At 36.3% G+C, this 12,872-nt stretch overlaps 1 protein-coding gene across 3 annotated transcripts in view; it reads right to left on the reverse strand.

The window, feature by feature from the left end:
• The window catches only part of Ctl2 (Choline transporter-like 2), a 278,235-nt gene that overhangs the window by 26,701 nt on the left and 238,662 nt on the right, over positions 1 to 12,872 (reverse strand). For all 3 annotated transcript variants that reach the window (XM_090414973.1, XM_090414971.1, XM_090414972.1), the window contains one exon: positions 616 to 686. In XM_090414973.1, coding sequence (XP_090271099.1) covers positions 616 to 686 — 71 coding nt within the window. The remainder of the gene's footprint in view (positions 1 to 615; positions 687 to 12,872) is intronic.

Here is a 12,872-nt window from a genome sequence, read left to right on the forward strand (position 1 = left end):
TTTTAGGATACCATATTGTTGAGCGAGAGAATGGTGTGATTGCATGTGCAAATATATATATATCCCACAGCATGTGTAGGTTTTCTATATACAGACAGCTATTAGAATCCTGTTGCACTGTGAAGTGAATTTTAGAGTGTTGGCTATTTAAATGTACTAAAAATATCTAATGTGTCTGGACCATGTGGCAAACAGCAAATACATCTTTAACATAGTGTAGCCAAACCAGGTTTTTTAGTGTTGCTATATTGATAGCTTGGTTCTCTAAGTGTTCTATGTAGAAACTGGCTAAAGGTGGTGTGTGGGAGGTGACTCCTTGGCTGTCCCATCTAGTGGTTTGTATATTTTCCCTTTCCATGTTTAAATTGGAAAAAGGTTTCAGCAGACCTGAACTTAATACTGCAAGTTAAATTTTTGTGATATTAGTTACATCATATAACTGTGTACAGACAACTGTAAACAGGAGAGATGATATCATACAAAATGTGTCTATCATTATTTTAAATACTACAGAATGATTTCATTCAGAATGATGAATTATTATTTTTATTGTGCTGCACAGCAATTCTTACTGTAAGCATCAATAATATATTTTTAAATCAATATTACAGTTACCTGTTGCTCCTACTATAACAAATTTGCCAATCAAGAGAAGAAAATCTGTCACTTTATCCAGTACAACAGCCCTAAAGGATATAAATTCATAAAAATTGTACTATCTATTAGGGATATCACATATTCACATTACAGCTAACATGAAATCATTTTTCTAGATAACAATAAATCTGTTACCCTCCCCTTGCAAGTAAAAATTGATAGGTATTGAAACAGTTTGATCAACTTCCTCATATTTAGGCCTGAATATTATTATTACTAAGCGAGACCTCCAGGGAGTCAGAGACTCATTGAGGGAGACCACATACTACACACACCAGCTATCATGCTTATTCTTGAATTCATTCACACTGCTTGCACTCACAACATCCAATGGCAATCCATTTCAATCACGCACCACCCGCTGAGAGAAAAATCTAGCCCTCGCACCCTTCTTGGTGGCCTTCATTCTCAGCTTCCAAGGATGCCCTCTTGTCCTTTCCCACCCTCCATTAATTGAAAAATTCGATCAATTGAAATCCTGTAATGACCCTTTCAGAAGTTTGTAAGTCTCAATCATATTATCCCTTTTTCTCATATGTGCTAGTGTCTGTAGTCTACAAATTCTCAATCTGTCTTCATAATCAGTATTCCATAATCCTGATCATTTTTAACACTCTCCTCTCTCCAATATATCAGAATCACAACGGAAACCAGGAGACCAAACCTGCACACAATAGTCCATGTGAACTCTTATCAGGCCCTGTAAACAGGTAAAATGACATCCTTATTTTTACAAGTGAATGTTCGTTTCTGCATTGCAATTATCTTTTAAGTTGCATTTGCAATCTTTGCTAATAGCCTCTGAACTTCAACTCCCTATCTACTAAAACTCCAAGATCCCTAGCCTCATCAGTTTCTTCAAGAATAATTCCACCAATATAATATGACATTGGATATCTAATCACGCCAAAGTGTGACTTTACATTTACTGACATTGAACTGACATCCATTTTCCCATGCCCACAATTCCAGTCTATTCAAATCATTCTGCAAGTACTGCATATCAGTAGCATTCCCGATTACCCTACCTGTCTTTGTATCATCAACAAATAACTATGTCGCTTGTCAAATCCTTCCCAATATCATTAATGTACAGCTTGAATAACAGTGGACCAAGCACTGATCCTTGTGGTACCACTTGTTACCTTAAACCTCACAGACTCAGATCCCCTATATACTACTTTTTGAGATCTGTCAGTCAGTCAGCCATCCTCTCATCCATGCTAATACTGTATAACCCAAACCCAATTTCTCCAATTTATGCAGCAGTCTGCCATGCTGTATTCTGTCAAAAGCCTTAGCAAAATCCAAAAGTAGCATGGTGTCTTATCCATTCCCCTTGTCTAGTTCAATGGTAACAGTGTTATAGAATGTGAGCAAGTTGCTAAAACATGACCTTCCCTTAGTAAATCCATGTTGTTCATTGCAAAGTAGAGATTCACTGCCAACCCATTTCTGAAGGTGGGTACTAACCAATTTTTTCAAAATCTTCACTCCTGAGATACTAATCGGTCAATAGATGGATACATCAGTCTTTGCACCATCCTTGTGCAATGAAATTACCATACATTCCTTGTATTTCTGCGGAATCTTCCCTGTTCTGAGACTCATATCAAGCATCCTGGTCATACAAATGGCCAGTTCAGCTGAAAACTCTTTTAGCACACATGCTGATATTCCATCAGTCCCTATTGCTGAATTCTTATTCAGTTTGTGCAACAGCTCTAATACTTCGGCCTTACACACCTGCATTTTGCAGGAAGACTTGTATAGATTGGAGTTCTGGGCTAAGGAGAATGGATGTCAATTTAATGTGACAAAATGTAAGGTTATGTAAGGCACTTTGGGGTGAAAAGATTAGCAGCAGTATACTACATTGGTGGAACTGTACTCCAGGAGATTGATGAGGCCAGGGAATTGGGAGTGTTGGTGGATAGGGAGATGAAGTTTAGGGGGCACATTGCAAACGTGGCTAAATCAGCTCATCAACTCACTTGGTTGTTGAAAAATACTTTGATGAGCAGAGACAAGCATGTTATTGTACCTCTGTACCGAGCCTTGATATGACCTCATCTCAACTACTGTGCCTAGATTTGGTCACCTAGGTTTCTTCTTGATGGGGAGGAGGTGGAGAGGATCCAGAGGCGAGTGACCAAGATGATAGCAGGTGTATGGAATGAACCACATGAGAACAGGTTGAAGATTTGTGGGTTGCAGAAATTAGTTGATAGGCGGAAAAGGGGAGATTTGATTGAGACATACAAATTGCTAAAGGGTTTCTATAGGATTAATTCAGAGGATATTTTTGAGATCAGGACTGGTGGTGGGAGAACTAGGGGACACTTATGGAAGCTGGGAAAGATTGTGTTTAGCAAGAGTGTTAGAGCTGGGTTCTTTACTTTTAGAGTGGTAAATGAGTGGAATAAACTGCCAGTCTGTTGTGGGTGCTATGATGGTGAGCGAGTTCAAGGCAAGGTATGATAGATACAGTGAGAATGTCATATAGTTGTGTGGACATGATGTTTAGGGCCTCCCTCGATGAGTCTAAGGACTCCCTGGAGTCACACATAATAATAATAACAATAATTTCTTTATCTAGTGAAGAGGTAACAGTGAGCTCAATGTTGCGTTCACCAGGTTGATAGCTTTTAACGAAATGGGCACTCATTAACTGAACAACCTCTTCTGCATCTGTAACCTTCATGCCATCTGGATTTAGAAGAATTATTCTTTCATATTCATTCTTTCTTTTACTTGCAGCATATCGATAAAATTCTTTTGGGTTGTCTTTTGCACACAGAGCCATTTCTTTTCATAATCAGACTTAGCTTTCCCTACAACAGCTGTGACTATTCTAGCCTGCTACTTATAATGTTCATAAAGGACATCATCCTTATGCAAACAGTATTCCTTCCACATTGTCCTTTTCTTACAAATCTCTTGCTTAAGATTACACATCCATTTGACTCCTACTCTATTTATTCTTTGAATTCTCGGGACACATTCTGACATGACATCATTTAAGTATTGTTTAAATGCTTCCCAATCACTGTTGATATTCTTTCCATCCAGCAACCGATCCCATTCCACTGAACTCTTCCCAAGTGATTACTGCATGATTGCTGTCACCAACTCGAGGCAGAATAGTTACGTCTTTAACTGAAACACCCTCTGACACTATAATCAAATCTAACACTCTTTGACCTTGAGTTCATTCTGTCACATGGTGCATGAAGAAGTTGTCCTGCAACAGCTCAATAAATGCATTTTCATTCTTCTCATGAGATTCTATTGCTACACAATCAATATTTGGATAATTAAAGTCTCCCATTATGATTACTCTTTTTATGCTCACCTTTTCTATTTAGTGATGCATTTCTTCATCATTAGCAACCAATCCACCAGGTCTGTAACAACACCCCACTATGTAATTTGTCTTGTTAGATTCCACCTCACACCAGATGGCTTGAAACATTGTTAGTATTACTACTTATATAGGTCTCAAATCTAACTGGATGTGAGTCATCCAATATCATTAGCAGCACACCCTCCTCTCATATCCACTCTATGAGTGGATATGAGAGGAGGGTGTGCTGCTAATGATATGTGCTGCTCTTTTTTTAGCATTTTCTTTCTTGCACTTTTTTGGTACTATTTTAAACATATACTAAATATTAAAATATCTTAATAAAAATATATGATAAATACTGAATACACTATAAAACACTAAAATCTACACAAGTATACTACAAAACATTAATTTTCTAATTTAAAACACAATAAAAACAGACAAAAATCACCAACTTTACAGAAACACTAAATTCGCCGACCAACCACTATGTATCCTCGAACCAAAAAAATAATAAAAATAAATAAAATAAGATTTAAAAAAAGGTTATATCGAAGGCTATAATGAGAGTCAAATGTACCAAAGCAATTCAATGCAAAGGATTTATATTTTTGCACAGCTCTCAATTACTTTTAAAATTTTTCTAGCTTCAAAGCTTTACTGCATCCAGGAATGCGTTAGCAGAGCTAATCTCAGGTGGTCACCTAAACAGAATGGACGAGGAAAGATTAGCAAAACAAGTGTTCTCAGACAGGTTGGCAGCAAAACGACCCAGAAGAAGACCAAGATATAGGTGGAACTGATACGGTACAAAGTGCCTTAGACGATAGAAATATAAGATCTGATAATGTTGGAGTCTTGACAAATAACAGACTGATTTTTTTTGAGGAAAATTGTTGATAGGAAGTTAGTAATGATATAATTTTTTCATGTAGTACTATCATATCCTGTACACCCCTTGTGGGTACATGGCATGAATTTGATGATGATGATGATGATGACATTTGGGAAATGTGTACATTGCAAAGCATTTCCCAAACTATGTTCCAAGGAAAGTGAATAAGTGGTCAGTAAAAAATTATCAAAATTAATATGAGTCTGGAATGTTTTAAATGCTGCGACAAGTTCAAACATGTTTGAAAAGAGGCAGCCTGCCTCACAGGGCGGCTTAATAAGGGCACTCGTTCAGCCATATTGTGGTAGGCTCGGTCGCTGTGTTAGCATAGCAAGTGTGGAAAGAAGTTTTTCCAAGCTTAAACTGATTATAAATTATTTGCGAACAGCAATGACCCAAGAAAGATTGGCTGGTCTAGCAACTATATCAGTAGAGACGGACATAGCTTATAATTTAAATTTAGAAGAGCTTATAAACAGTTTTATTGTGCGATATCAATGTAGAGCAAACATTTATTTAATATTATTATTATTAATGTTTCTCTTGTAATAAAAACAAAATAACAATTGGAGATTTTCTTATATTTTTGTATTATAATCCATCAGGGGTGATACTTGTTTGCCTCAGGGCACGATCAAATCTGGCAGTGGCCCTGTGTGTGTGTGTGTGTGTGTGTGTGTGTGTGTGTGTGTGTGTGTGTGTGTGTGTAATTTCTTGATACCGTTAATGTATAATAAATCCAAGGTAAAAAAACTTTCTACAATGTGTGTGTGTGTGTATATGTAAACTTTGTTTAAATTCTTGAGTAAAGGATTAAAACAAGAATATAATTTCTTTTCAAGTATAATATATATGGAATTAACTTCAGGCTGCAAGTCAATGATGCACGATATTTCACTAAGCAGTGAACACCTCCAAGCACGAGTAAAGTATGGAGTATTCTAGAAAATGTGTGGTCACAACCAAGGTCAATGCAATGCGTTGTGGCCTGGAACACCTGTAGTGTGCACTGTTGCCTTTTTGCGATGCGATACAGTCTGCTGTGGCATGCACTTAGCTTTACATTGAATATGAGACCGATGATACTCGATCAAGGAAAAGAAGGAGTAGCCATAGTATTCAACACAAAATACGAGGCTAATCTTCTTGAATGGCAGTCAGTCTCAAGTAGAGTAATGTGGGCAAATATGAGAATGGGGAACTGGACAATGAGACTTATTTGTGCCTATGGTCCCACAGAAGGTTCTACTAAGGTAGAAGTGGACGAATTTTTTGACGCTTTAGAAAAAGCAGCTGACACAATGAAAAAGGAAAAGTTGGTCCTTGTTGGGGATCTAAATATCAGAGTAGGAAATGATTGTGAGACATACAAAAATATTTTGGTAAAATTTGGAGAAAACAGCAAAGCTAATAATAATGGCAAATATCTGTTGGATTTCTGCTCAGGACATGGACTGGTTATTACTAACACCATGTTCCAACATAAAAATGTGCACAAATTCACATGGAGAGAAGAGGCTAGGAATAAGAAAAGTCTCATTGACTATGTTATTGTTGATAGTGATGTTTTCTCCCTGGTGCAGGACACCAGAGTGTACAGAGGATTTGAAATTGGAAGTGATCACTATTTACTCTTGAGCAGGATAAAATTGAATTTCATATTGAAAAGAATAACATGTAAGAAAGTTTTAAAGCGAATAAAAGTTGAGCAGCTCTCAGATGTCAACTGTAGACTAAAATACAGAAAGATTATTGAAAAAAAAATGAAAGAGTTTGAGAACAGGAATCAAACCTTGGAGATTCAGTGGCAAACTCTGAAGAAAACATTGATTGATTCTGCCAGAGAGGCATGTGGTGAGGTTATGTGCAAGGATAAAAAAATCAGAACTCCCTGGTGGACACAGGAAGTTAAAGAGGCAGTGAAGGAAAAGAAGAAAGCATATCAAAAGTTCCTGGCAAATAAGTCAGCTTTTACTCTTACAGAATACAGAAACAAATGTAAGAAAGCTACACAGTGTGTAAAACTAGCTAAACAAAAGTCATGGGAGGACTTTGGCAAGAATATAGAAAATAAATATCAAGAAGGTGGCAAAATATTCTGTAGGTTGTTGAAGAAGCTTAGGAATGGAGGAAAGAGTGCTGTAAAAGGAGTTAGAGATGATAAAGGTGACATGAAAACAGGAGAAAAGATATCCTTGAAGTATGGAGTAAGTACTTTGAAAAACTGCTAAATGAAACAAGCAGTGATGACAGCACAGTGATAAAAAACACTGACCAGGCATGCAGTCAGGAATACATATCCATACTTGAAGTAGAAAAAACCATCAAAGGCTTGAAATGTGGAAGGGCAGCAGGAGTAGATGATATTCGACCAGAAATGCTGAAGTATGGTGGTATAAAAGTCTTACAGTGGCTGCACTGCATAGTTCAGAAAGCCTGGACAGAGGGACGAATTCCCGATGACTGGAGTACAGCTCTCATAGTACCCATATATAAAAAGGGAAATAAAACAATGTGAGAATTACAGAGGTATTTCCCTACTGAGTGTTCCTGGCAAGATCTATGCAAGTATACTTGAGAAACGGTTGAGAAGAATTGTGGAAGAAAAGCTTGGTGAAGAACAAGCTGGATTCAGGCCAAATAGAGGCTGTCAGGATCAGATCTTCACGTTACGACAAATAGTCGAGAAAGCATGGAAATATAACAAAGATCTGTATTTAAGTTTTGTCGATTTGGAAAAGGCATATGACAAGGTGCCAAGAGAGAAGCTATTCAATACGCTGCAGTTATATGGTGTCAATGGCGCATTATATCAAGCAATACTTAGTCTTTATTTGAGTGGTAAGTCAGCAGTTAGAATTGAAGGAAGTACAGGACGATGGTTTAATGTTAAATCTGGTGTGAGACAAGGATGTACATTATCCCCTCTGTTATTCATTATTTATATGGATCACATTATGAAGGAAAGTGGTATTAAACCTGATATAAAAATTAGAGGTGTTAATCTCAGCTCTTTGCTTTATGCGGATGTTATACTTCTAAATAAATCCACTACAAGTCTGCAAGATTCTCTGACTAAATTCAATTGCTGTTGTAATAGATATGGTATGAAGGCCAGCAATAAAAAGACAAAGACAATGAAAATAGGCAGAATCATTGAAAATGTCAACTGTGTTGTGAATGGAGAACCTGTGGAACAAGTAAAACATTTCAGCTACTTAGGCACGATTTTTACTGAAGATGGTAAATTAAATATAGAAATAGACAACAGAATCAGCAAAGCTGGTATGGTGGGAAGTCAATTGAATAAATTCATATGGAATAAGAGAGAAATTAGTCGGAACACTAAATTAGCTGTATACAAGACGGTGTTGAAACCAGTTTTAACTTATGGATCTGAGAGCTGGGTCAGAAGTAAAACACTTGACCAAAGACTAGAGACCGCAGATATGAGAGTCCTGAGAAAGATTAGAGGCGTGAACAGATGGCATCAATGGCAATATCATATTAAAAATGAGGATATTAGGAAAGAACTTGACATTGTCAGCATCCAAGAATGCATTAGCAGAGCTAATCTCAGGTGGTATGGTCACTTAAACAGAATGAGCGAGGAAAGATTAGCAAAACAAGTGTTCTCTGCCAGGTTGGCAGGAAAATGACCCAGAGGAAGACCAAGATATAGGTGGATTGATATGGTACAAAGTGCCTTAGACCATAGAAATATAAGATCTGATAATGTTGGAGTCTTGACAAGTAACAGACTGATTTGGAGGAAAATTGTAGATAGGAAGTTAGTAATGATGTAATTTTTTCATGTAGTACTGTCATATCCTGTACATCCCTTGAGGGTACATGGCAGGAATTTGATGATGATGATGATGATACTCGACTCTAGACAAGATGTTCAGTTAAAATTTCAGGATTTGTGAAGTGTTCCATCCTAGGAAAAGTTTGAGAAATTCTGCAATACGGTATTCTTTATTGCAAAGCTTTATTGTATACTTGGTATAAAATAATAATGGATACAGTAGAAGCACAGTATAGCAATTGTCCAGAATGGTTGGAGAAATTGTTAAAATGAAGGTGCACTAATTATTTTTAATTATTTATAATGAATGCTCATTGTAACTAATTAAAAAACTTCAAAGGTAAAAATCATCCCAGAATCAAACAACGTAATTCAGTTTATTTCATATTTATACCATAATAATTAATTAAACTGCATATTTATCTTGACCATCTTTTCACAGAGAATTACAGGAGACATTTACTCATTTAATAACCATAACAATTTATACTTTGAACATGCTAATATAAAACTGGAATACAATTGCATCCACATAGCATAGCATTATACTGTACTGTAGACTTTGTAACTGAGGTTATGACAAGTTGTTGGTACATTGCTAAATAGCTGACTCAAAATGTGATGTTTGTAGTCCTATATCCACAGTGACAAGCACCACTATATAAGGTTATATTAGGAAATATATTAAGGCACGGAACATTTCAATATAGCCTTTTCTTTACATTTTCTTTATATAACTTCCAGAGATGTCCTCAGTCCTCCCCTCTGTGAATAATCCCTCCTGTATTAATTCAGACACAAACTACTTACCAACTTTTATGTCATCCATCATGTAACTTCTCTTTCTCCTATCTATTAAGAGTCTACAAATGTCATTCTGCTAATTGGTCCTCAGTACACACATATATAATTCCATGTGCAGTGGACAATTGGCTTTTTATCTCTACATGATATTACCATGTGGAGATAAACCTTACTCATCACTGATGTTATTTTCCTTGCAATTCTGGACACATATTCCTTGAATTTCTATATTGTAAAGAGTTGATATAAAATTGATGGGCTGGTAATTAGAAGGTGCAAAGCTATACTACCCTTTTATGGGTGTTGGGATGTGTGGAGGGAAGGGTTATACTATAATGTTGTTGATTAATTTTCAAAAAATAACAGTAGTGTTTAAATCTTTTTTAAAGGAAACATAAGAGGAGTAACTCACAGACGTGTTACAAAAAACTAAAGAAATACCACTGGTAGGATGACGTTTTTTGGTATACAAAGTAAGATCAGATACTGAAAGACAGTTATTAATCATTAATTTCCTGATATATACCCTCAAGGAATATACAGACACTATGACAATGCAACGTGATTAAGTTTACATTATTACTTATCTCTATCAACAACTTCTCCCTACATAAATGTGAAATCTTATTACTAAAATAAAGAGCCAAAAGTTTCAGTTCGGCGATGTAAAATTATATAAGTGGATATTAGATCCAGCATTATTTCAAAGCCGAACATAGGCTTATATTACATAGAAGACATAGGTGCCACCGAAGCGTCTATATATATTTGCCTTTTATTGGTCCATTTTGATAAGGTTTCACTGACCTGACAGCTGTTTCGAACTGGTTGGTTCTTCTCAGAGATCAGATAGAAACCTTAAGCGAGAGCAAAAACGCTCGTTCAGTACTAAGGAACTTGAAATGTCAGAGAGATGTATTTATTGTAAGCGAACTCTTGGTTGGTGTGTAAAAGTAATTACTAAAATAAAGATCCATCCAGGGCATTTCTGAGAGCATCAATATCTTGTCTTTCTTGGGGTCTATTTTCCTGCAACCTTTCCATCAAACATATTTTGCTCATCTCTCCTTAAAGTGACTCTACCACTTCGATCAGCTCTTCTCACATATTTTTTGAATGCTGACAATGTCAATATCCTTCCTAGTACCTTAAATTTTTACATGATTCTGCCAATGATGCCATCTGCAGTCTCTAAGTTTTTTTTTTATAACTGTTGTATCTATGGTCTCCGATCAACTGTATTTTTCTAACCCAAATCTTGGATCCATAAATTAAAACTGGTTTGAATGTTCACTTGTAGTTTAAGCGTTTTCACTAATTTCTCTTTTATTCCATATAAATATATTTAACTTTCTCTCTATTATTATTGTATGGGACCACTGCAGGAGACCAAAACTATCCACACAATCTACTGTACCTCTTCTTCAATCATTAACAGGTAAAGCACTGGCAATCCATTCCACTCATTCACAACTCTCCAAGCAAAAAAAATCTAGTCCTCACATCACTACTAACCACATCTTATTCAACTTACAGGGATGACCTCTTGATGACCCATGTAGCCAAGTACTGAAACATTTTCCCTGCATCAATCCTATAAAACCCTTTAAGTAACTTAAATGTTTCTATCATATACCCTCATTTTCTCCTATCATCCAACATCTCCAATCCACACATCCTTAATCTATCTTCATAGGGAACATTCCACAGACCACTTACCATCTTGGTCACTCACCTAGGAATCTTCTCCACTGCTTCCTCATCCCCAAGAAACCCAGGAGACCACACCTGAGCACAGTAATTAAAATGTGAATGTATCAAGGCCTTATAAAGAGGAATAACAACTTCCTTATCTCTACTTGTTAGTGTGTTCTTCAACAGCCAAGTAATCTTATGAGCAACCTTAAAAAATTTAGCAACATGTCCAATTAACTTTAACTCTCTGTCTACCACCACTTCTAAATTTCTAGCTTCGTCTTTTCCTGGAGTACAGTACCGTATCAATCCATCTATATCTTGGTCTTCCTCTGGGTCGTTTTCCTGCAACCTGGCCGAGAACACTTATTTTGCTAATCTTTCCTCGCCCATTCTGTTTAAGTGACCATACCACCTGAGATTAGCTCTGTAATGCATTCCTGGATGCTGACAATTTTTCAAGTTCTTTCCTAATATCCTTGTTTTTAATAAGATATTGCCATTGATGCCATCTGTTCACGCCTCTAATCTTTCTCAGGACTCTCATATCTGTGGTCTCTAGTTTTTGGTCAAGTGTTTTACTTCTGACCCAGCTCTCAGATCAATAAGTTAAAACTGGTTTGAACACTGTCTTGTATACAGCTAATTTAGTGTTCCGACTAATTTCTCTCTTATTCCATATGAATTTATTCAATTGACTTCCTGCCATACCAGCTTTGCTGATTCTGTTGTCTATTTCTATATTTAATTTACCATCTTCAGTAAAAATTGTGCCTAAGTAGCTGAAATGTTTTACTTGTTCCACAGGTTCCCCGTTCACAACACACTTGATATTTTCAACAATTCTACGTATTTTCTTTGTCTTTTTAATGCTGACCTTCATACCATATCTATCACAACAGTTATTCAATTTAGTCAGGGAATCTTGCAAACTTGTAGTGGATTTATTCAGAAGTATAACATCTGATGTTTCCAGCCTTCGATTAAGTGTTTTATTTCTAATCCAGCTCTCAGATCCATAAGTTAAAATTAGTTTGAAAACAACAGTGTTCAAACTAATTATATACTAAATTAGCTATATACTATAAAAACAAAATATAGAGAATTTAGTGTTTTGACTAATTTCTCATTGACAGATTGAGGGAATGCAACTTGCAGAGCCTCATGAATAGAAAAAGAAGAGGGGATATGATTGTGACATATAAGTGGTGAGGGATTGTTACCAGGTTAATGTGAAGAAGATTTTTCACAGAGTAGAGGGAGATAAGAGTAGAACAAGCGACCATCCATGGAAATTGCATAAGGATGGTATGAGCAAGGTGTTTGCAGGGAGGTGTGATTGGTGAATGGAATGTATTGCCTGAAAGTGTGGTGCCTGCAGAAATTGTGAATGGGTTTAAGACATGGTTCGATGATCTTTTTACATAAGAGTGTTGACCTCTCTCAATCAGTCTTTTTGACTCAATGGAGATTTGATATTAATAATAATAATTTTTCATTTTCTCCATGTAATCTGTGGCAATGTGAATAACTTTTCTCTTGGCACCTTGTCATATGCTTCATATGCTTTTTCCAGATACTGATCCTTGTTATATTCCCATGATTTTTCGATTATTTGTTAAAGTGGAAATACAATCCTGACAACCTCTATTTGGTCTGAATCA

The sequence above is a fragment of the Typopeltis vanoorti genome, chromosome 26 (genome assembly GCF_054136105.1).
Source record: "Typopeltis vanoorti isolate ZY-2024b chromosome 26, IOZ_Tvanoo_1.0, whole genome shotgun sequence".
Classification (NCBI taxonomy): Eukaryota; Metazoa; Arthropoda; class Arachnida; order Uropygi; family Thelyphonidae; genus Typopeltis; species Typopeltis vanoorti.